Here is a 25,977-nt window from a genome sequence, read left to right on the forward strand (position 1 = left end):
AAAATATAAGGTGCAGTGAACAGATAAAACATATAAGGTGCTTGGAGACTGTATTGTTATGACCAGAGTTTTAGCTGTTATTGTACAGTGTGATGATGGCATGTGGCAGGAAAGATTTCCTGTATCTGTCCCTTCGACAGGGGAGCTGGAGCAGCCTGTGTAAACCAACAAATAAACAACATTAAAAAAACACGACGGGAGCTGTGGCTACAAGCTGCCGCCTGAGGCAGCGCCAAGAAGCTACTACAGTTACTAATATTACTATAATCACTGCTCATTGTCCCCCATTGTTGTTGTCGTCGTCGTCATCATCTTCATGTTCATCATCATCAGTCACTACTATTAGCGTAGTTGTTGCTACTGTTGTTGCTGTGCACCTGTCTGACTGTCTCTCTCTCTCTCACCCCAACTGGTCGAGGCAGAGGACCACCCACCTAGAGCCGAAGGGTCTGTCCTAGGTTAAAACCTGTTAAAGCTGCAGTAGGTAACTTTTTATAAAAATAACATGTCTTTATTGCTGAAACTTTCACTATATCCTGACAGTAGTACACAAGACAGATAATCTGTGAAACAATCAGGTTCCTCTGGCTCCTCCTAGTGCTCCTAATGGTGAGAAAGATAGCTGATAGTTGTCAAACACAAATGCCAATCCAAAACATAAATACTCCACGACCTGGAGCAATCAACTATCTTTCTCAGCTCGGATTGGTTGTTTTCATTCAGGCCCAGTGGATTCTTGCAAATGCCATTAGGAGCTCTAGGAGGAGTGGAATTTGTAGAAAATAAAAATAATATAGCTGTTAAGTCTCTCAAAGATGCCACAAGGCACTTCCACATCTCAGTGGAACATGGTTAGGTAACTGCCTTTGCAACAATGTCTACATCAAACTACTACAGATATATATCTATATTCTGTAGGTGATGCAACAGTACTTAGTGTTGCATCAAGTTGGCAGTTGCGGTAATGAAAAACAATCTGTGGATATTGCCTTCAACATAAAACCGAATCATTTTACCAAATCATTTCAAGCTTTTTAGATGTGCCATACAATGTCTGTCAGTAATACAATACCTCTGTATATTTGAAATTCAATATACATTTAAATATATAATATAATATATACGCTATGCGTAGACATGGGGCTGTGAGAAGTTTTTACATACGACAAACACGTTATGTCTACCCAGTGTTTGTAGTCTGTCGGTTTTTACAACGAACTTTATTTCCAGTTTTAGCAACATTATAACTGCTTCTCCTCGTGAGTACGGGGCTACTACGGCTATGTAGATTTGTTCGCTCTTATTTTGAAGAGAAAGTCACATGCTGTCTCCGCCGGTGACGGGGTGCTGGCTAACGTACAGTAGTATCAGTGCAGCCGAACGACGTTACTGTCTCACTCATCATTTTTACGAAATCCTTTGAAACAAGGTAAGTGGCTAAACTGGGACTACATGTCTGTGTTGTCCAAACAGTGACTTTCAGTTGAATGGAGTTTTTAAACGAATTCTGCCTCACAAACTCCTTAATTTAATAGGGTATCACTGAAAGGTATAACGTTATGTGCACATAGAGCTTGACTATTAACCAATTTCGACTAAGGAGGCTGTTTCTGAAAATTCGGAGTAGCCTATATGTGAGCCACCAAGTAACGTTAGCATCTTAGCTCCGAGGAATCCTAGCTGGATGTTTGACTGCACCTGCACGTTGTCTCCGCCTGCCCCGGCGGTGAACACCAAGAGCTGTGAGAGGCTCATGGGAATAAAGGATGAGCCAGCGTTGCATTATATAGAAATAAATGCCTATTGGTTCTCACCGAATTGAACAATACCACGTAATATTTCACGAAAGCCCCGTAACCATGTTGTTAGGTGTTTAAGTTTTTGCCCATAGCTAATCAAAATTTGAATGGGTAGGATTTTAAATGGAGTTTGGCGTAGGCTGCCTTTGTCACAACAGAGCGGAACATATGGTAACGTTCGCTGAATGAAAAGTGTGCACCTGAATAGCTGTGGCTGCATGTGAGAATGTTTAATATTATTAAAACTAATAAAGTGTTCAGAGTTGTTGCTGAGCAGGCATGCATTGTGTGTACAATGAATGAATATTTATAGCGAAGTAAGGAGTAAGTTAAACAAAACTTTGCAGTCACAGTTATATTCGCCATTTGCCTCACACGATGCTTTTAGTTCAGCACATGGATTGGCACTAATTCAGAAATGTAGCCTAACTTGCAATTTTTGAGATGTTTGACTTCAAATGTATTGGCCGTGCAGCGTTCAGGGACATTGGGGAAATCTCATAGATCGGGTGTCAGTTGCCCCTTCAAGTTCTTCACATGTTCTTATTTAATAGTCAGGGAACCCTGTAAGTATGTAATAACACACACTACCAGTCCTTTCTCTTCCTCGTACACATGAATCCTTCGCCACATTGTAGCCAGAAGGGACAGAATGTCTCTGTTGAGTAGAAGAGGGTTTTTTCTATGCACATTGTGTAATTGAACCTGTGTAATTCACCAGTTGTAGAACAGGTAAAACAGCCACACTGTTGAACACATTAACTCCTCATGTGGCTGTAATACTCTCAATAGCTCTAAATCTCAAATTCTTGTTACTGGACAGTTATTTTACTCTATTAGTATTATATATATATATATATACTATATAATATTTCATTGTATGGTTATTAACTGCATACTAATCAATCTCTGTTTTCTACCCATCTTCTTCAGCTGTGAAATGTGTGGTATCTGGGCTTTGTTTGGCAGTGATGAGTGCCTGTCAGTTCAGTGCACCAGTGCCATGAAGATCGCTCACAGGGGCCCAGATGCCTTCCGCTTTGAGAACGTGAATGGCTTCACCAACTGCTGTTTTGGCTTCCACCGGTTGGCTATTGTGGACCAGCTGTATGGAATGCAGCCCTTGCGCATCAAAAAGTTCCCTTTCCTTTGGCTCTGCTACAATGGAGAGATTTACAACCATCACACAGTAAGGATAAGCTAGCTGCTTCTCTGAAGGCACTGGTGCCTGAGGTCTTTTGAGAAACTTGGTTCTGAATATCTTTACATGCACAGTGACGAAACTGATATTATAAAGCCAGACTTTTTTGATGTATTGGCTAGTGCCCGACCGATATGATATTTTTGAGATCAATACAGCACCCTGGCCAGAGGAACCTGATTGTTTCACAGATTATCTGTCTCGTGTTCTACTGTCAGGATATAGTGAACGTTTAAACAAATATGACAAAAGTTACCTACTGCAAGCTTTAAGATCACAGATGATAATACAGTCATGGAAAAAATTATTAGACCACCCTGCTGCCAAGGGCGGCTGTGGCTCAGAGGCAGAGCGGGTTGTCCCCTAATCAGAAGGTTGTTGGTTCAATCCCCGGCTCCTCCTGCCACCTTGAGCAAGATACTGAACCCCAAATTGCTCCCGATGCACAGCATCGGTGTGTGAATGTGTATGAATGAGTTAGTTTCTGTTCGATGGTCTTTGGCATTCCTGTGTGAATGTGTGTGAAAGGGTGAATGTGGCACGTAGTGTAAAACCGCTTTGAGTGGTCAGAAGACTAGAAAGGCGCTATACAAGTACAGGTCCATTTACCTTGATTCTTCAGTTTCTTGTTCATTTAATGCCTGGTACAACTAAAGGTACATTTGTTTGGACAAATATAATGATACCAACAAAAATAGCTCATAAGAGTTTAATTTAAGAGCTGATATCTAGCCATGTTCTATGGTTTCCTTGATAATAACCAAAATCACTTAAGTTCTTACATCAATAGCTAGGGCATTGTACTGCCAAAAACAGTTCTGTTAGGCATTCCATGTTTTCTTTTCTATCTGTTTTAGTCACATGATACACACAGGAGTTAGTACTTGATTGCATAACCATTGTTTTTGGTGACTGCAGCCATGCGTCTTGGCATGCTCTCCACCAGCTTCTGACATTGTTCTGCTGTCACAGCAGCCCATTCCTGTTGCAAAAATTCAAACAAATTTGCTTTGTTTTTGGGCTTATGGTTCTCCATTTTGAGTTTGATGATGTTCCACAGGTTTTCAATTGGATTTAGATCTGGTGATTGAGCAGGCCAAGGCATGGTTCGAATGTTCTGGTTCTCCATCCAGGCGCACATGCGACCAAAATTTTTAAGAGTGCGACTAATAATTTTTCTAGGTCGCACTGGTGCACCTGACGTTGCCCGGGTGAAAACATAAATTTATTTCGCATCATCTCTCTGTGTTCTCCTGAGACCGAACTCAAACACTCATGGTAGGATCATATCGTGTTCTAAACCAATAAGAGACAGAGCTTGGGCAGGTCTTTGCCTCTGATTGGCTGTGGTCCTGTTCACCGCGCAAGTTGTGTGTGTTTAAAAATTGCGCGCGACCTGAGCTGAACTGAAACGGAAAAATAAAATAAACGTGACAAAACGAGGGAAAATGAAGAGAGGCAGAAATATTGAAAGTTTTTTCATTAAGAAAACCAAGCCTACAACCAGCCCTACTACTATAATCCCATCCATCCCCACTACTGAGAGTCCATCCCGTCAAGACACAAAGCCCTCTGTCCCTGATGAGATCCCAAGCCCCGGTCCTTCGGCGACAGCATCAGACTCGGAACCGGAGGAGGAGACAACCGAGTCTGGGATAGAGCCCGGTTCTGAAACCCAAATTAAAAAGGCCAAAATATATTCCTTCAGACAGGACTGTCTGAAACAATTCCCCTGGCTGAGGTACAACAAAGGACGTAACGTAATGCACTGCGTGTACTGTGAGGAGTGCGGTCAGAATATGGCCGGAAATAGTGCATTCGTGAGTGGGTCAACAACGTTTCATATTGAAACTTTAAAAAAACATGTCTAAAAAAACACACGATATGTGAAGAAGAGAATCAAATCGGATGCTAGAGCATCGCTTCACACAGCCACAGTGGAAGACCTCATAAGGATCAGTGTGGAGGGGCCCAGTTTGGAGGATTTTGGTGCTAGGGAGAGTGTGGCAAGCTGGTTTAGCCAAGGCCAAAGGGCAAGAAGGCCAAATTACAGGTTTTGGCCATCTGAGGGGCATGTGACAGCAAGGGGAGACCTGCCATAAGATTTTGAGAAATGATGTTAGGTCTCAGTTCAGTGAAGCTCTTTAAAAAGTAGCACTTTTTATTTTGAAATGTTTTATTTTACTTGAAATGTTTGAGTTTGAAATGTTCAATTTCAGTTCAGTGAAGCAATTTAAGCACAAGCACTTTATTTGGAAATGTTTTATTTTGCTTAGTGTTTTAGTTTGAAATGTTCAATTTCAGCTCAGTGAAGCACTTTAAAGACTTTATTTTTCTTTTTATATATAATTGTGCTTAGGCGCACCAGTGCAACCAATTTAAAAAGTTAGTCTGGAGCCCTTTCACTGATCCATCCCCATGTTTTACTGTAGGGGCAAGACAGTCTGGTTTGTAGGCTTGTCCAGGCTTCCTCCTAACCAGTAAGTTGGCTGGAGTGGGCATCAACTCAAAATTGGATTCATCACTGAAGAGAACTTTAAGGCCCGGACACACCAACCCGATTATTGGCCGTCGGACAGTCAGGCGAGGTCGGTGACTTGAGTCGGTTCGGTGTGTCCCATGCCGTCGTCAGTTGGCGTCGGCGTCTGTGTTCATTTTGGCCGATTCAACATGTAGAACGTGTAGACGATCCTTCTTGACTACTATCAACACTCTCTGATGAAAACGATGACTAACGACAGCGTGCTCTGTGTTTACTAGGTCTGGAGTGATCCGTCATTTCCGATTTTCTTTTTTTTTGGGCGACAACACAGATTAGCGCCGCCTGCTGTTATGGGGACGTATTACGCCTCGCGCACGCGCAGAACGTACACTCCAGTCAGCGTCGGTTTTGTGTGTTCGGAGGCACTTTTTTGACTGACTCGGGGAGACAGGAGCCAACTGATCAGTCCGACTGCTTTTCTGCCGACGGTCGGCCGTCGGGTTGGTGTGTCCTGGCCTTTAGCCCAACCATCAACAGTCCAATCCTTGTGATCCCTAGCAATGGTAACCGGGTGTTCCTCTGCCTTTCGTTGATGAAGGGCTTCTTTTCCGTGCCCTGTGTGACTTCAGATCAGCTTCAAGAAGTCTGTTTCGAACTGTCCTTGCTGAACAAGTCACATTTCTCGACAGTGCCCACTCATTTTTAAGGTCCCTGGAGGTCTGACGAAGATTCCTGACACAAGAACGGATGAGTGCACGGTCACCTCGTGGGGTAGAAAGACGTTTCCTGCCTCAACCAGCTAGCAATTTGGTAGTACCATGTTCAGCTTGCTTTTTCTTGGCGTAATGAACGGCTGTCTTGGAGATCTTCAGTTTTTTGGCTACCTGTCTCTCACTCATGCCATTTTCCAGCAGTGCCAAGATGGCTGCCTTTGTGGCTTCACATAATTCTTTTTTTTAGGGCATTATGTGAGAGCTGACAACTTCTGAGTTGTGCTACGGCTTGAATGTAAGCAGGAAACCACTCTAGGCCTTTACATGTGCAGTGCTGCTTATGACATGAAATGGCCTCTTATATACCCTGGGAATACAATTAAGCTTAAGCATGTCAAATAGGACATAAAGTATTATGGAATCAGCTGCATTTTAATATACCGTTAGTGGTACCGGGCATTAAAATGAACAAGAAATTGAAGAAAACAAGGGTGGTCTAATGATTTTTTCCATGACTGTATATAATATACACCGATCAGCCATAACATTGTGAGCACCTGGGCACCCTGGTGGTCATAATGTTCTGCAGTCACATACCAACAGACTGTGATTCACTGTGTTCTGAGTCCTTTCTATCAGAACCAGCATTAACTGTTTCAGCAGTTTAAGGTACAGTAGCTCGTCTGTTGGATCGGACCACACGGGTCAGCCTTCACTCCCCACGTGCATCAATGAGCCTTGGCCCCCCCCATGACCCTTTCTCTGGTTCTTTTCCTTCCTTGGAGCACTTCTGATAGGTACTGACCTCTGCAGACCGGGAACACCCCACAAGAGCTGCAGGTTTGGAGATGCTCTGACCCAGTCGTCTAGCCATCACAATGTGGCCCTTGTCAAAGTCTCTCAGATCCGCACACTGCCCATTTTTCCTGCTTCTAACACATCAACTCTGAGGACAAAATTTTCACTTGCAGCCTAATATATCCCACCCACTGACAGGAGCCATGATAACCAGATAATCAGTGTTATTCACTTCACCTGTCAGGGGTCACTATGTTATGGCTGACCGGTGTTTAAAAAAACAGTTTTAATATCGGCAGATAGGTAGATAATATCGGCCAACTAATATATCAGTTGGGCTCTAGTAGGGATGCACCGATCCACATTCTTTCACTTCCGATCCAATCCCGATACCTGAATTTGGATATCGGCCGATACCGATACTATTCCGATACCAGAGCTGTGTTTGCTTTAATATTATTATTATCATTATTGTTGATTTTATATGAGGCTGAAATAAACTCCTCTCAACAGGCAAGTATGATATGTACGTATGTATGCATGTATGTCCCAAAAGGCAACTTGAGGTAAGTATAAGGTCAGAAAAGGAAGTCAGAAAAACAGGAAATCCTGTTAACAGGAAGAATCCCATTCTGAAAACAAATATGCAACTGTAAGGGTTTCAAATTTATTGTCATGTCAATATTTATTAAATTCCCAAAATGTCAGATATTTGAGTCTTGAAATATAAGAAAAGTGCAATAAGTGTAAACATCTTACACACACACACTATCAATAAAACAGTGTGCATCTGAACAGCACAAATCAAGTACACTGGCTCTTGTAGCATCAACAAATCAAGGTTTTAAAATGTCAATTATCTGAAATATAAGAAAAGTGCAATAACTGTTCTTACGCGCCCGCACACACACACACTCGGTAATCCCTTTAGCTTTCACGTTGTCTGCCTGGAATTTACCTTGTTTTTGGAATGACTCCAGAAGTGATTCCTGACAGCCCGCCTAAAAAATCCTCGTGCTGTTTCGTGCGGTGCTTTTTTAAATGTTTGATTGCGTTCATAGTGTTGTCCCGACACTGGAGGGCCCTCTTCTTTTTGCTGTGATTGATTCACATATTAAATATAATTATTTCTTTCTCTGTCTTAACTTTCTCTTAACACTGCAAAAAGAGACATAAATTGATATATCAGAATGACAGCCCCTTGTTTGCATAATGAAGCAGAAATGCATAAAAAGTAAGTGGGAAAATAATAAATACATAAATAAATAATGTAAAAAAGTATAAATTAACATTAAATAAAAATTTAATGGAAAAGTAAATAAATATAGGAATGAATTCAAAGGAAAATAAATACAGGAATTAAAAAATAAAGAAAAATATTAATTTAAGTCACAATTTAAGGTTTGACAATTTTAACAATTGATTTATTGATGTTTCATTGATTTAATCATTACACCACAAAATTAAGAAGAAGTGACAGTGGAAAGATGGGGTCAACTTCAGTCTCACTGACACTTTGAAGGTATGGTATGGAGACAACCAAACTCTAACTCTACCCATGGCAAAATAATGTCATTCTTTTAAATCAGGTCTTTTGTTAGTGATTCAGTTCAATTCAATTTTATTTGTATAGCGCCAATTCATAACAGAAGTTATCTCAGGACACTTTTCAAATAGAGCAGGTCTAGACCGAACTCCTTATAACATTATTTACAGAGACCCAACAGTACCACCATGAGCAAGCACTTGGCGACAAGGGCAAGGAAAAACTGCCTTTTAAGAAACCTAGGACAGACCCCTCGGCTCTAGGTGGGTGGTCGTCTGCCTCGACCAGTTGGGGTGAGAGAGAGAGACAGAGAGAGAGACAGACAGACAGGTACACAGCAACAACAGTAGCAACAACTACACTAATAGTAGTGACTGATGATGATGAACATGAAGAGGACAACGACGACAACAGCAACAATTAAATTGACATGTCCTGATCAAAGATAACTCTAAGAAATGGATGGAGAGGTGTGCACTTTTATGAGAAACAGGAAACCTAAAATAACTGTCCGTGCCATTTCCTTACTTTTCTTTCAGCTGGGGGAGAAGTTTAACTTTGATTACCAGACTAAAGTGGATGGTGAGGTTTTGCTCCATTTGTATGACCGCTTTGGTATACAGAAGATGGCCTCTCTCCTGGATGGCGTCTTTGCTTTTGTCCTGCTGGACACAGCCAACAGAAAGGTCTATCTGGGAAGAGATACGTATGGGGTCCGGCCTTTGTTCAAATTCCTAACAGACAATGGATTCCTTGCAGTCTGCTCAGAAGCCAAAGGTAATGGGATAGTTTATTACACCTCCTTCAATCTGGGTCTTTTCTACTATTGTAAGAAATGTTTTACAGCTTTTTAGCACTGTTTAATTTGTTGTTTTTCTGATCTAAGGCCTTACAAACCTTACACATGCAATGGACACTCCTGCCAACATCATCCCCTTTCTTCCTGGGCACTTTGAGGTCTTTGATTTAAAGCAGGATGGCAAAGTTCGGTCCATTAAAATGGAACAGTTTCACTGCTGCACAAAAGAGCCCGTTCATGCCATCTACGACACTGTGGAGAGACTGCCTACAAGTATGAAACTGTTCATTGTCAACCAGTGTTATTTCAGTCATTTGGTCATTTAGGTGGTTTGTATGACATTTTTTAAAACTGATGTCCTGACAGGTTTTGAGGAGGAAAGAGTGAAAAGGACCATCAGAACCCTGTTTGACAATGCTGTAAGGAAACGTCTCATGGCTAACAGAAGAATTGGCTGTCTGTTGTCAGGTAAAGTAAACGTCTAAAAATCTATACATAGATTTTTATTCATCATCTTTATCATATTTATCAAACCACCAAAATAACAAAAATAAAGAAATAAATGACTCAATAAATAAATTAATAATGCACCAAAAGTCTTTAAAAAAAATCAATGTAGACATTTATTAATTATAAAATGATGTGCCAAATTTTTAATTTCTGTATTTCCTTTGTATTAATTCCTTTATTTACTTTCCCGTTAATGTTTTTTATTTAATGTATTACTTTTTAAAATTACTTATGTATATATTATTTGCCCATTGCAATTTCCACCATTTATTTCCCCACTTATTTATTTCAGTATTTTCTTTCTTTCATTTCTTTATGCATTTTTGTTTCATTATGCAAACAAGGGACTGTCATTCAGATATATCAATTTATATCAATTTATTTATCTAATGCCTTCATTTATCTTTAATATTATGTTGGTGCATTAAATGGCATGTTGATTTATTTATGTATTGAGGTATTTATTATTGATTTTGGCAATTTTGGTCCTCTATACTGAAACAGCTCCAGTGGCTGTTTGTTACATAAAACAGTGGTGGCAAAGAAAGATGTAAAAATTAATACTTTATTTGAAGATACATAAGAACATAAACCCTGATAAGATTGTCATTAGCTTAGCCTGAAGTTAGTTCTTTTCAGGACAGCGTTATTGATATAGACAGGTGGGGATTAATGTGATTTGTGTGATGATCCTCAGGTGGTCTGGACTCCAGTTTGGTTGCTGCTACACTCGTGAAGCTGGCCAAGGAGGAGGAGGTGGAGTATCCCATTCAGACCTTTTCAATTGGGTCAGAGGACAGTCCAGACATCATAGCTGCTCGCAAGGTCAGTTCTTCTGAGAGAAGGCTTTCAGATGATGTTTCCCCTGCCAGCAACGTTGAAGGAAAAAGAAGATGGAGTTTGGTATGTTTATGTTTTTTCAGGTTGCAGATCACATTGGCAGTGAACACTACGAGGTGAACTTTACTGCGGAAGAAGGAATCCAAGCTGTAGAGGACGTCATCTTTCACCTGGAGACCTATGACATCACCACAGTACGTGCCTCTGTTGGTGAGTGTAGCAAAAATAAATTGTATGAAAAAAGATGAAGGTTGTAACATGGCTTCCACAACTCAGTTATGCCAGTTGAAGAGCAGTTGAATATTCTTTTGTGTCTGCAGTAAAATACATTTGCTTTAATGCGCTCGGGCTAAAGAAGTGACGGGCCATCTTTGTTTACTTGAGCAATAAAGAGCACGGCTCAGAATACACTTAAAATTAAACACAAAGTGGAGAGAGAAATAGGGAGAAAAGTCAAATAATCTGATGGTCATATACCAGAGTCAGTCAGTCTCCAATTTTAACCAGTTTCTTAAGAAAATAAATAAATAAATAAATAATAAAACACACACACACCGCATTCCAAATTATTATGCAAATGATATTTTTCTCAGATTTTCCTAAATAGTCGATGCAAATGACAGTCAGTATAATTTTCAAGTCATCAACCGTTAGAGTATAATTCAAATTTTATTGAACAAATCTCCTAATGGTAACAGATTTTTTTTTAAATTAAAAACTCAAAATGCACTGTTCCAAATTATTATGCACAACAGAGATCAAAACATTTTAAAGGTTGTAAAGAGAACTAAAATGGTAATTTGTTGAATTTGCAGCATCAGGAGATCATATTTACAGAAATCAAAAGCTATTTCAATCAAAAAAATCTTAACAGGCCAAGTTACATGTTAACATAGGACCCCTTCTTTGATATCACCTTCACAATTCTTGAATCCATTGAACTTGTGAGTTGTTGGAGAGTTTCTACTTGAATATCTTTGCAGGATGTCAGAACAGCCTCCCAGAGCTGCTATTTTGATGTGAACTGCCTCTTACCCTCATAGATCTTTTGCTTGAGGATGCTCCAAAGGTTCTCAATAGGGTTGAGGTCAGGGGAAGATGGGGGCCACACCATGAGTTTCTCTCCTTTTATGCCCATTGCAGCCAATGACACAGAGGTATTCTTTGCAGCATGAGATGGTGCATCGTCATGAATGAAAATAATTTTGCTACGGAAGGCATGGTTCTTCTTTTTGTACCACGGAAGAAAGTGGTCAGTCAGAAACTCTACATACTTTGCAGAGGTAATTTTCACACCGTCAGGGACACTAAAGGGGCTACCAGCTCTCTCCCCATGATTCCAGCCCAAAACATGATCCCGCCACCTCCTTGCTGACGTCGCAGCCTTGTTGGGACATGGTGGCCATTCACCAACCATCCACTACTCCATCCATCTGGACCATCCAGGGTTGCACGGCACTCATCAGTTAACAACACGGTTTGAAAATTAGTCATCATGTATTTCTGAGCCCACTGCAACCGTTTCTGCTTAGGAGCATTGTTTAGGGGTGGCCGAATAATAGGTTTATGCACACTTGCAAACCTCTGGAGGATCCCACACCTTGAGGTTCGCGGGACTCCAGAGGCACCAGCGGCTTCAAATACCTGTTTGCTGCTTTTCAATGGCATTTTAGCAGCTGCTCTCCTAATCCTACGAATTTGTCTGGCAGAAACCTTCCTCATTATGCATTTATCTGCACGAACCCGTCTGTGCTCTGAATCAGCCACAACTCTCTTCACAGTATGATGATCACGCTTAAGTTTTCTTGAAATATCCAATGTTTTCATACCTTGTCGAAGATATTGCACTATTTCACACTTTTCGGCAGCAGAGAGATCCTTTTTCTTTCCCATATTGCTTGAAACCTGTGGCCTGCTTAATAATGTGGAACATCCTTCTTAAGTAGCTTTCCTTTGATTGGGCTCACCTGGCAAACTAATTATCAAAGGTGTCTGAGATTGATTTCAATGATCCAAAGAGCCCTGAGACACAATACCATCCATGAGTTTAATTGAAAAACTAAAAATTAAATGTTTATGATTTATTAAATCCAATGTGCATAATAATTTGGAATGCAGTGTAAGATCCCCAATGGGGTTTCCTTACACATTACACATTACACATTACACATTAACTTCTGCATAATTTCCTGGAAAGATCTGCAGGGCAGGAAACAGCCCGTGTCGTGGATGCCCCACTGTGTGGCCGAAATTCCCCTTCTATAATGAACTGCAATTTCCCAGCTTGGGATCAATAAAGTATATGTATCTATCTAACTACCCACACGGCCAGTTTAGTCTTGGTGCCCTATCTATGTAATTTGGTGTTAATTAGAAGGGAAATAGAGACATCCTTTATTTGGTTGTAGCAAATATCACAACGGGTGTAGCCTCTAAATAGCAATTGAATATTCCCTGTCATTTAAGGTCCAGTGTGTAAGATTTAGGAGGATCTATTGGCAGAAATGGAATATGATATTCATAGGTATTTTCATTAGTGTATAATCACCTGAATATAGGAACAAAAACGTCTACATGACCAGCCCCACTCCTGCTCTGATTGGGTAGAACCATTGACAATATATATAGTGGACAGCGCTTCCAGGTCTGTGAAGTGAAGCCGACATCGAAGTGTCTTAAACCTGCACTTTATGTAAAGGCCAGCAGAGGGAGCTTCATTGGCTGCAATAAAAAACGATACCACATGAGCCGACTCATCACTTGATTTATGAGCTCAGTAAACAGTTTCCTAATGAGTTTATGGTCTCAATCTCTAGTTTAAGTTCATTTAGTAAATGATGATCCCATTTAGAGTAAAATAGAAGATAAAGCAGGGTATGCTTTAGGGCGTGGATAAATGTGATTGACAGGTCATTCTCAGTGACTCTGTCCAGCTCAACGCACCAAACTCAGATCAAACTGTCAAACTCAACTCGAAACTCCTCTCTAAAATTTTTAATGCCTCACATTTCTGCTGATTAATGTGCTCGTTGATGTGACAAAAAAATGTGTATGAATATGCTGCATCACTACATTCCTCTTCCTCCTGACTGGCTCGTTTAAATCACATTGGGATCCAGTGAGATTAGTGAATTGGTCAAAGAGGTCATGAAGTAGAGGGGGCAGTTACTGTGCCACAACCCAGCACTACATTATTCAGGGTTCCCACGCATCCTGGACCTTTACTAAGATCTGTGCCTGTGTATTTAGTTTTAAACTCAACTGTTTGTAGGGTAACCTGCGCATATGACACTTCAAAGCAGTTTTACTAGATGTGGAACAAACTTGCAGCAATCTTTTTGGTGTTGAGTCAATTTTTTCTAGAGCTGCGAGCAGAAATTTAGTGGAAAATGCCCAGTGGAAAAATTTCTTGTTTTTGTGGTCAATAAATGCTCCGTAGAAATGTTAATTGTACACGCAATAAACACTTTCTACTTTACCTAGTAATGTATGTAATGAATAAAAATGGTGTTAAACGTTTCAATATATGGTCTACCTGTAAATCATATGACTGTTTGGGTAGCAATTACTGTCCTGTATTGTCAAGAAGACTCTTATAAAATGTCCTAGAAAACGATTTCTTTGAAAGAGTGGGAACCCTGATATTAACGATACAAATGTATCCACAATCTAATAATATGTAATGATATGCAGTGACAATATCTTCAAATAACAAATGACCCAAAGAAGAAAAACTTTTGCACAGATGAATCACAACACATTTTATTTCGCTGTCATTATTTTATTGAAAGATGTGGCCATATGTTTCTTAATGTGGTGATTTGTTAATTTAAGACTGGAAGCTGGCGTGTTTCCATCATTTATTGTTAAATTTTGCCACAGAAAACTCTTCATATTAAAAGAACATCTGTTAGTAATGTACGGCCCTTTATCATAAATCTGAACCGAAACTGCACACTTCACTGCTAATCATCTGTTCAAATATCCTTAATAATTGCATCTTTCAAAGGCTCCTATATGCATGTTATAACTTCTTCAACTCTGCATTGTGTGTGTGTGTGTGTGTGTGTGTGTGTGTGTGTGTGTATGTGTGTGTGTTACGGCAGTTATGATAATTTTGTCATGATTTCTCTGTTTCTTACACTGTAGGGATGTACCTGGTTTCAAAGTACATCAAGGAGAAGTCAGACAGTGTGGTGATCTTCTCCGGAGAGGGTTCTGATGAGCTGACTCAGGGATACATTTACTTCCACAAGGCAAGTCCTCCAGAAACCAGTCACTGCTGTCGAATCAGTCACGCTGATGTTTGAATAGGACAAAAATAAGATAAAACTATCTTTATCGGGATAATGAATTGAATGAATCGTGAATGAAACATTTCTGTTTTGATTTCCTGATTTATTTTGAAATGCCACAAGAGAGAGTACCAAAATCCTAAGCCTGTCACCATGGCTGAAGGCTCGGCTTGTCCATTGTATCCCCCACAAAAAAAAGTTAAAGCTGCAGTAGGTATTTTTTTATTTAAAAAAATATACAAGTAAGATCATAGTGTTTTTGTTACCTTAGAATGAGACTGTTGTGTTCAGTAATAACTGTTCCATTCTACATTATACCACAAGGTGGTGCTGTGAGCTTGCGCACAAAAGGAAAGGGACATGCAGTGCTGAGTAAAGTTGTTGTTACAGTCTGTATGCTATTATGGAGCTGGTGCTTTGCTCTGTTATTAAAATCAATTCAATTCAATTCAATTTTATTTGTATAGCGCCAATTCATAACAGAAGTTATCTCAGGACACTTTTCAAATAGAGCAGGTCTAGAACGAATTCAGTAATCATCTTACTTGATTCTGCTTATTTCTACACTGAAACATTACAAACTTGCGACGAGATGGACCTGCCAATGTTTTGAGTGAAGATGGCTGTAAATGCACCATTCCCAGATCTTTTTCTGCCATGCTGTGGTGAGCCAGCAATTCCATTCAAGATGTGAGTGAGGATGTTTGAAAATGACCTTGTGATAAACGTACCTGTTTCCGCTGTGGCTCCGAAAAACACCTAGCCAATTCACATGAATGTCCAGCAGCAAAAGCAACCTACAAAAGCTGTAGTAAAAAAGGACATTTAGCATGTGTGTGTTGGTTCGTGCACACTCATCCAGTGACATTGGCTGAAATGCCTGAATACACACTTCTGCTTGTGGACGGAACAGATTAGCCCAATGAAATACAGTGCACAATGGACACTCACGCCGTCAAGGAAGCTCCTCCTCTTCAGTCCTCTGTACAGCTGATGAAATTGACACATATTGGTCGAGGCAGATGACCACCCACCTAGAGCCGAGGTCTGTCCTAGGTTTCTGCCTCTTCAAAGGCAGTTTTTCCTTGCCGCCGTCGCCAAGTGCTTGCTCATGGTGGGAACTGTTGTGTCTCTGTAAATAATGTTATAAGGAGTATGGTCTTGACCTGCTCTATTTGAAAAGTGTTCTGAGATAAATTGTTATTGTTATGAATTGGCACTAGACATATAAAATTGAATTGAATTTTATTGAATTGAATATTCACACACCACTATCAAGGTGCTGGGCGGCATGCAAGCAACCGTTCATATGGAAGGCATTAAAGGACCTGCCAGCTTCTATGTGGTGGACGTATGGGGAGGGATTATCTGCTCTTCATCTGAACATCCATGATAACACTGTATATCTGCCATCTGCATCACCTCAGTGGCTGTGGCTCAGAGGAAGAGGGTGTTGCCCACTATTCGGAAGGTTGTTAGTTCGATCCCTGGCTCCTCCCGCCACATGTCGAAGTATCCTTGAGCAATATACTGAACCCCAAATTGTGCATCACTGAGTGAATGTGTATGAAAGGGTGAATGTGACATGTAGTGTAAAAAGCGTTTTGAGTGGTCAGAAGACTAGAAAGGCGCTATACAAGTACAGGTCCATTTACCACTTACCGTTCATCTCCTGAAGCTTCAGTTGGGTATCTCACCACACAGCCTCATCTGCAATCGTACAATGTGCTATAGGTTTCGTGCATAAAGTGAAAGTATCACCAACAGTTGTTTCTGTCCGTCAAAAGCCCTTCTGAGTGAGAAATGCTGTATCAGAAGAGCTGAACCGCCTCCTCTCACCAATAGTTACACAAAATAGGTTCTTGGGCCCTCTGGTGACAGCAGACGGCATGAAACCTGACACAGACCACTTGCAAGCCATAACACAGGCTCCTGCTCCCAAAGATGCTGCCAGCCTCTGCTCTTTTCTAGTTATACTATCTTGGTATGGAAAATTCATACCTAACTTTGCCACAGTGGTTGAACCGCTCCTCGCTTCGTTGTACCTGTCTCTGTGCGCTGGACACTCCGGGCCATCAGGGTGTTGTGTGAACAAAGCAGCGCTTGTGCGACCTGTCTGGTATGGATGCACTGGTTTCGCTCTCAGATATCTGCATGTTCCCTGTGGCAAAAGTCAGACAAGTCTGCAAGATTTTTGAGGCGCCACTCCAACCTGGGCCTGGATATCGTTGGCACCTTTAAAACAACAACATGGGACTTGCAATCACTCTCACTGACTACTACTCAAAGTGGCCCGAAGTTGCTTTTGCATCATCAGTCACCACTGAAACAGTGCTTGGATTCCTCAGCAGTGTCTTTGCCCACTATGGCCAACCAGAGTCCTTGGTCATTGGTAATGGGCCGCAATTTACAGCTGCTGCATTCTCTTCATTCCTCAAGGAAAGAGGCATTGCTCATGTCTTCTCTTCTGTGTACCCCCATCTGCCAACGGTGCAATAGAGAGGTTCAACAGAGACTATAAAAGTTGCATCCAAGCTGCTATCCTCCAAAGCAAGCCGTGGAAAAGCGCAAAAACTGATTTTCTTCAAGCGCCTCTTCTGTCGAGCAGCGCAGGTTACAGGTGATTTCTTTATTTATTCTGTGTTATATTGATGCAGCCTGTAATAGACTATAATGATTAGAGAGGATGCTTTCAGTCATTTTAAACATTTCCATGTGTTTCAAAGTCACTGCAGCAAATATCATTAAGCAGCAAAACTTAAAAACTGTGCTGTGGCGCAGAGACAGAGCGGGTCGTCTCCTAATCAGAAGGTTGTTGGTTCGATCCCCGGCTCCTGGTGCCACATGTTGAAGTATCAAGATACTGAACCTCAAATTGCTCCTGTGCATCGCTCTGTGAATGTGTGTGAAAATGTGAATGTGCCATGTAGTGTAAAAGCACTTTGAGTGGTCAGAAGACTAGAAAGGCGCTATACATATATATTTACCATTTATGAAGTAAAATAAAGAAACTCTCCAAAGGAAACAAGATTTATCAGGAGATTGCTGTTTGTGGGAACTTCTGGAGGTGTAAAATACCTTGTGCGTAAATGCGCAGAGCGTCTCTTAATGGGGAGAAACTTCACACTAATTCAGCCTCAAATCAGAAGAATGATGTCCTTCCCAATATGGGAAGTGAGACTGTCTGAAGAGCACGTGAATGCAGCATAAGTTACAATATGTGGCACCATGTGACCAACTAAACTCCCTAGGCATGCAGAGCAGCAGAGTCAGTAACTATGGATGAAAACCTTGTGTTTGCTGACCTTCAGTGGCTGAAGTTCGTCTGTTGAAGTGTGCCTCTATTTGAAAGCTTACACTGAGGAGAAACAGGGAGAGAGAAGGGTGACATGCAGCACAGGGTCTTTGGTGAGATGGGCGTAGCTGTTACATGTGTGTTCCTTAGACTACTGCGGCACTAGGACGGCCCAAGATTTTGTTTTTAATAAATGTTGTGTTGGCCAAACCAGTGAAAATACCTAATTTTGTTTTAGACAGTTTGTGTGAATCTCACCCTGATAGTGTAGGTATCCCTATTTATTAAAGCTGCACTATAAAAGTTTTATAAAAATAACTTTTTGTCATATACTTTCACTATATCCTGACAGTAGTATATGAGACAGTAATACATTCCCACGTTGTCAAATACAGACGCTTTTGGGACTCTGGGAATGAGACTCAACAATCAACTATCTTCAAACCACCAACCCAACGTGTCTTTCTATCTTTCTCAGATCGGTTGTTTTCGTTCAGACATGGTAGATTCTTGCAAATGCATTAACACTAGGAGGAGCAAGAGGACCTGATTTGTTCACGGTTTATCTGTCTCATGTACTGTCAGAACCAAGTGTGAATATCACCCATTGGTTTGTGAAGTACTGTTTTGAAGGCTTGAGTTTGGCGTTATGGCCATCGCCATGACAGTAAGACAGACCCAGCGGCTGTCTCATGTACTAGTGTCAGGACAGTCAGCAATAATGACAAAACTATAGTTTCAAAGTTATTTTCAAAGAGCTTTAAATGGATAGTTTGGGTTCTTTGAAGTGGGGTTTTATGAGGTACTTCTCCACAGTCAGTACATTACCTGCAGTAGATATACACCTGCAGTAGATATACACCTGTAGTAGATATACACCTGCTGTAGATATACACCTGCAGTTGCTCTCATTGGCTGCGCAGTTTCGACTCGTCCATAGCAGGAAACAATGGCGGCTCGCCTGTTGACACACAATCTCGTGTACAAACTCTCTTCAGACTTGCGACACATTGAAAGTGATAAAGAAATGTCACTACGTCTGATTGCTGTTGTGACATTTACATAAGAGTGACATGAGACCGCCTGTCTGAACGTGTTAGGAATGTAAAGGGGGTCTTGAAGCATGTGTACTAACAGAACTGTGTTCCTCCTCCAGGCTCCGTCTCCCAAAGTAGCTGCAGAGGACAGTGTTCGTCTGATGAAGGAACTCTACCTGTTTGATGTCCTCCGTGCTGATCGCACAACTGCTGCACACGGGTATCATCTTTCACTTCACCTCTGCCCTCACTAAAGAATTCAGGCTGGGTACACACTGCAGTGTGTCCATGAAACATAAACCAGCAAAAGACATGAATCTGTGTATCATTCCCTCTTTTTATATTCGATGTAGATTCCAAAATGGAAATGGAAAAAATGGAAAATGGACCTGTACTTGTATAGCGCCTTTCTAGTCTTCCGACCGCTCAAAGTGCTTTTATACTACGTGCCACATTCACCCTTTCACACACATTCACACAGCGATGGAAAAGTCCATCGAACAGAAACTCAGTCATACATATTCACACACCAATGCTGTGCAACGGGAGCAATTTGGGGTTCAGTAGCTTGCTCAAGGATACTTCGACACGTGGCAGGAGGCGCCGGGGATCGAACCAACAACCTTCAAGGGACAACCCGCTCTGCCTCTGAGCCACAGCCGCCCTACATACATGACATGTATACACTGTCACTTTACACAGATTCAGCTTTCACATATATTCATATAATGTATCCTAAAAATGCCAGCGGAACGCAGAAGCAGCACATTTAGCACTACACTTTGTAAGAATCCATCTGTACATAGTAATCAAATATGTGTGTAGTGTATATTTACTGCAATCATACATATATAGCATCAATATAGTGATAACTTCCAGTATTCGCAATGTATATTATGAGTCTGGACAAACGTGGATGTAAACTGAATCTTTCCTGTATCGCAGAGGCATACAACCACGGGACTCTAATTCTTTGTACATTTGTTTTGTGAGTCAGTTATTTAATTGGGGAGAAAAACTATTCATTATTGACTTACATTAGTAATTGTACTAATTAACATTGTGCTCATTCTCTCAGGAATGTTCATTTTCAGTAGCCTGAAAGGTGTTCAGATCTTTAATTTTACCACTAAAAGGTAACTCCTTTGTGAGAGGAGAAAGATAAAGTGGTCAACAGCAACATGATTGAGGAGCATCAGTGGTGAAATGAATAATGCATTATAATTAGAGCAAAATGTGATTAATTAAACCTCAATAATGAGGCTGGAGATCTGCAGAAATGAATGCCACCAATCAGTAAGGTTAATACTGCTTTTTATATGAGCAAATCAATTAAAAATAAAGGCACCCAATGATGAACACTAATAATTGATAGTAATGGAGCTATTAACCATTTTATACAGTGCCAGTGGATGAATAACATATAGGGAGTCCTGCAATCATCCTACCTCTTCACTTGCAGTGTATGTATGCATCGGCAAGAATCTGGCCATGCGTTATGTATCACGATACAGGGGTTACGATTCAATATATTGCGATACTGTAAACAGGGTGATATATTATGATTTAAAAAAATAAAATAAAAAGTTACTATCACTGCTGTTGATACAGTATTTTTGAGAGTTGATACTATATCACAAAACCGAAATATTACGATGTGATATTTTTCAATATTTTCTTACACCCCCTAATCATATGATACATTCTGTACGTAAGTTGTTGATGAATTTGTCTCAACTGCTCTGATGTTCCTTTTTTTTTATCCTCCAGTCTGGAACTTAGAGTGCCTTTCCTGGACCACAGATTCACAGCGTACTACCTTTCTCTGCCCGAGGAGATGAGGGTTCCCAAGGTCAGTAGATGTGTACAGCCGTTGCATTTATTTCACTCTCCATAAAATGACGGTATGTTTGGAGGCGGTGTTTTAGCGTGGCTTTGTAATGATAGTGTTGAATGTCATGTGTGAACAGAACGGCGTTGAAAAGCATCTTCTGAGGGACTCCTTCAAAGGTCTCAACTTGATCCCTGATGAGATCCTGTGGAGGCGCAAAGAGGCCTTCAGTGACGGTATGATGTCTGAGAAGAAGTCCTGGTACACCTGCCTGCAGGACCACCTAGAGTCTATGGTACGTGTTACTGCCGAACCAAGACCTGTAAAAAGAATTAAATAATTTAAATATATATATTTGAACAGCCACCTTTTAAATAATAACGGAAAAGCGGTACTGATTCTGAGTCAGAACAACGAGCAAGGAGACTGAACTGAGTTGATTTTTTTTAACAAAGTGTAACATCACACAGGTCTCATTCCTGATCAGTTCTCTATGAGGAGTTTGTTCACAGTGCGTGAAAATCGCCACAAATGACCACTAAATTAAAAATGTCTTACTTACTACGACTTACTGTTGAGTTCAGGGTTGGGTCCAGGTGGCCTTTTTGTTTGCCTATGTACATGTGTGTATTGATTTTCATACATAATGTGAAACGTGCATCGGGGGCTACATTTAGAGGGCACTGTCGAGCCATTTTACCACGCCCAGGTGTAAGACCTCTATCACATGTAAGTTTTCGCCACAGGTAAATTTTGTGCCATGTTTCAAATATGTTTTGCAGCTGCCAAAAATGCAGTTCTTTGGTAGAAAAATAAGAATTCCTTACATATCTCAGTCCAACACATGTATTCCAGTATATTTGAAGGGACACTGAAACACCTCTGTGGTCCTTCATTGTCTGACCTGGCCTCTATCTTCTCTCAGGTGAACGATGACCAGATGGAGAAGGCTTGTAAGACGTTCCCTCACAACCCTCCACGCACCAAAGAGTCCTACTACTTCAGACAGGTGTTTGAGAAGCACTACCCAGGCCGGGCTAAGTGGCTCCCCCATTACTGGATGCCACGCTGGATCAATGCCACCGACCCATCGGCCCGGACCCTGTGTATCTACAAACCTGATAAAGATCAATGAGCAGCTCGGGAACAGCTGTGTGTGTGTCAGTCAACAATATGTTGGTCTTCTTAAAACATTCTGTGTGTCATACTGTACTTTGTTTAGTTCAGCTTTTGTGAAGTGGGGTTGTATGAAGTACTTATCCATAGTCACTGTATTGCCTGCAGTAGAAAACCTTATTTTAGCCACCTTGAAGCCGCAGTAGGTAATTTATTAAAATATGTTTGTCATATTTGCTGAAACTTTCACTTTATCCTGACAGATAATCTGTAAAAAAAATCAAGTTCCTCTGGCTCCTCCTAGTGCTCCTAATGGCATTTGCAAGAATCCACCAGGCCTGAATGAAAACAACCAATCCAAGCAAAGAAGGACAGGTGACTGTTGAGTCTCATTCCTGTGTCGTCAAATACAGACGCTCTGGGACCCTGGGAATAAGACTCAACAATCAACTATCTTCAAACTTCCAACCCAAAGTGTCTATTTCTTTCTTGGGTCTGATTGGTTTTTTTTCGTTGCAGCCCAGTAGATTTGTGCAAATACCATTAGGAGCACTAGAACGAGCCAGAGGAACTTGATTTTTTTCACAGATTATCTGTCTCATGTACTACTGTTGGAACACACTGAAAATTTCAGCAATAATGATTATTTTTTCTAAAAGTTACCTACTGCAGCTTTAAAAAAAAAAAAAAAATCAATATCAGTTTTAGTGTACACTGTACAGTGTTAAGAACATTCTCATGTCCTTTGACGCTACATTGTCTCAACTTATAACTTCTGTACTCCTACGCCTCAGCCCAGCTGTTCCTTGAACGGCGTATTGTGCAGCAGATCAGCTGTTGGAGTGGAGTGGAGTTTATGGAACAGAAAAATAATTGACTCTGACAGCAATGATGAAATACTGTTCCCTGTGGAGCCAAGAGGATACCTTCATGAACCAGAGTATACAGAAAAAGAACTTCTGAAGATTGATCAGATATGGCTGAGGAAATGTAGCACCAAAGGAAAGGGCTGTCTGACTGCAAGGACAAGCTCTGAAAATATTGTTAAAATAGCAACTGCAGGAGTATATCTACTGCAGGTAATGTACTGACTGTGGACAAGTACCTCATACAACCCCACTTCAAAAAACCTAAACTATCAATTTAAAGCTCCAGTTAGTAACTTTAAAAATATAGTTTTGTCATTATTGCTGCCTGTCCTGACACTAGTACATGAGACAGCTGTTGGCTCTGACACTGTCACGCAACGGCCATAACGCCAAACTCAAGCCTTCAAAACGGTACTCCACAGACCAATGGGTGACATTCAGACTTGGTTCTGACAGTAGTACATGAGACAAATAAATTGTGAACAAATCAGGTTCCTCTGGCTCCTCCTAGTACGCTTAATGGCATTTAAGAATCTGCTTTACCAGAACAAAAACAACCAATCAGAGCAGAGAATGATGTAACTTGGTAAATCAGTTCCTTTTTCACTGAAGCAAGGTTCAGTACACAGGATCCACAGAATGGCAAACCAGTCCAAAAAAGGCTAGTCAAAGGGCAGGCAAAAATCCAGAAAACCAACGTACATGAACACCATAAATACTGCTGGTACACTTGTTGGAGAAGAAAAAGACGAACTGGCACAGGAGGGAGGAAAACACAGAGACTATATAGTGAGCAGGTGTAAGGTAATCGGATGCAGGTGCAGGTGATTGAGGGCGGAGCAAACAATTACCATTGGCGGGAAACACAGGGAAAGGAAGTGAGAAGATCAGAAACAAGGGAAAGAAAGGTACAAAATAAAACGGGAAACGCACAGAACTTCAAAATAAGACAACGACTGAACTGTGACAATCAACTATCTTTCTCGCCTCTGGTTGTTTTCATTCAGGCCCGGTGGATTCTTGCAAATGCCATTAGGAGCACTAGGAGGAGCCAGAGGAACCTGATTTTTTCACTGATTATCTGTCTCATGTAATACTGTACTGTAAAATATGACATATATTCTAAAATGACCACTGCAGCTTTAAATTGAACTCCATTTGAAATTAGTTACACTGAGCATGTCAACTGGGCAATTTCTGGGACTGCTACTTGTCAAAATAAGAGGAGCTATACAGCTACTATTTAGAAAAACCTGATTAGACCCTGTTCAGCTTTGTGCAGCTGACTGCGCTATACAGCAAGTGCCATTGATGTGTGATTGTAGCCACAAAGGCCTGTGTTGAGAGATGAAAATGAACTTGCAGGGATTTGAAAGTTGCTTGAGAAAGATGATCCATCACAGTGAACACCATGATCTTTTGGGCACTATGATATATTACATTTAATATGTGACTGTGAAGCCTTCCCTGAGGAGCTGCTCAGCCAACTAAAACATTCTGAGCCTGAGCTTTAGTGTCATGGATTACATGCTGTTACACTGCTTTCCTTGTTGTGTCAATATTTTTTTATTTTCAAGGGCACAAAAAAGATCAGTTACCAATCTAAAAACAATGGGCCTTGAACGCCACATCAGTCTTGTTATGTAGAACCATGTAGGGTGACCCTCTTAGATACCGTGGCCTCATAAATGACCGTAGACATGATAAATATATTTTAATAGCTTCATACTGATCCTTCAACTTATCTAAATTAGATGTCTATTTGGGAGATATATTTTCTCATGTTTCTATGTAGGTTTAGGGTGTAACCTCTAACAGATTACTGTATTCAGAGCTGCTAACACCAAAAAGGTTGATGCTCCAGCTTGTTGACTAGTATCTTATGCAATTTGTGTGAAAGACATCTTACAGTTTCTCATGGATGGAGGTGACTCAGTGAGTGAAGCTGGCATTAGCTTTTCACGCTGATTAATGACACCTCTGCTGTTCTTCACTGGGAACTAGGTGTTCGGTTAGGACTGGCTATGCAAGTGTGTGGCACAGGCACATCATGTTAAAGCTGCAGTAGGTAACTTTCATAAAAATAACTTTTTGTCATAATTGCTGAAACTTTTACTATATCCTGACAGTAGACCATGATGGCCAGACCATAATCTGTGGGGGGGGGAAAACAACCAATCAGAGCCAAGAAAGTTATAGACACTTTGGGTTGGAAGTTTGAAGACATTTGACTGTTGAGTGTCATCCCCAGGGTGCCAAAGAGTGTTTATTTGAATCCCAGAGAATGAGTCTCAAAAATCAACTATCTTTCTCGGCTCTGATTGGTTGTTTTCATTCAGGCCCGGTGGATTCTTGCATATACCATTAGGAGCACTAGGAGGAGCCAGAGGAACCTGATTGTTTCACTGATTATCTGTCTCATGTACTACTGTCAGGATATAGTGAGGGTTTCAGCTAATATAAAAGTTACCTACTGCAGTTTTAAGTAAGGCTCGGGCGATATATATATCTATATAGATATATATAGATATTTTGCTCAACCCTAGTTAGAGTGTGGAGATGTGAGTGAACTACAGGAAATGGATGCCTGACAATATACTGCAATTCAGTAACCAGTAAGCATCAAACCTTGAGGATCATTTGAACAAAGTGAGCTTCATAGTTGTGAATAATTTATTGCAAGTCTGTTTTATTGGATTGCATTATATTTTTAGTTTTTTTGTCCATGATCTGCCTAACTAGATTTTTCTTTATTGTTGCGGTTTGGTACTAATTGCTGCTAAAATAAATTCACCTCTTGGAACTGGAGTGTGTTGTCAGTTTGTAGTACCTCTGCTGTCTAACAG

The 25,977-nt window shown here is 40.8% G+C and overlaps 1 protein-coding gene across 2 annotated transcripts; it reads left to right on the top strand.

Annotated features, from left to right (window-relative positions):
- Positions 1-1,272: 1,272 nt before the first annotated feature.
- asns (asparagine synthetase) lies at positions 1,273-25,934 on the top strand. Of its 2 annotated transcripts, XR_007886488.1 has the most exons (13): positions 1,273-1,429; positions 2,733-2,988; positions 9,079-9,316; positions 9,426-9,611; positions 9,705-9,806; positions 10,546-10,673; positions 10,772-10,898; positions 14,838-14,944; positions 19,435-19,535; positions 21,086-21,167; positions 21,286-21,441; positions 22,072-23,928; positions 23,972-25,934. XR_007886488.1 is itself a non-coding variant. In XM_051415333.1 (12 exons), the coding sequence occupies exons 2-12, from the start codon at positions 2,740-2,742 to the stop codon at positions 22,279-22,281; spliced, it is 1,686 nt and encodes a 561-aa protein (XP_051271293.1). In that variant the 5' UTR covers positions 1,273-1,429; positions 2,733-2,739; the 3' UTR covers positions 22,282-25,934. The 2 variants fall into 2 exon arrangements, 1 of the variants encoding a protein (XP_051271293.1); XM_051415333.1 differs by having other exon boundaries at positions 22,072-25,934.
- Positions 25,935-25,977: the final 43 nt, after the last annotated feature.

Source organism: Dicentrarchus labrax, unplaced genomic scaffold (assembly GCF_905237075.1).
Source record: "Dicentrarchus labrax unplaced genomic scaffold, dlabrax2021, whole genome shotgun sequence".
In the NCBI taxonomy this organism is placed as follows: Eukaryota; Metazoa; Chordata; class Actinopteri; family Moronidae; genus Dicentrarchus; species Dicentrarchus labrax.

What these genes read in the sequence shown, in the direction of transcription:
- asns (XM_051415333.1), top strand. Translation starts at nt 2,740, where the DNA reads ATGTGTGGTATCTGGGCTTTGTTTGGCAGTGATGAGTGCCTGTCAGTT. An exon ending in TGTGGAGAGACTGCCTACAA is followed by an intron (nt 9,612 to 9,704) that starts GTATGAAACTGT and finishes ATGTCCTGACAG; the next exon opens with GTTTTGAGGAGGAAAGAGTG. An exon ending in CACAGTACGTGCCTCTGTTG is followed by an intron (nt 10,899 to 14,837) that starts GTGAGTGTAGCA and finishes CTTACACTGTAG; the next exon opens with GGATGTACCTGGTTTCAAAG.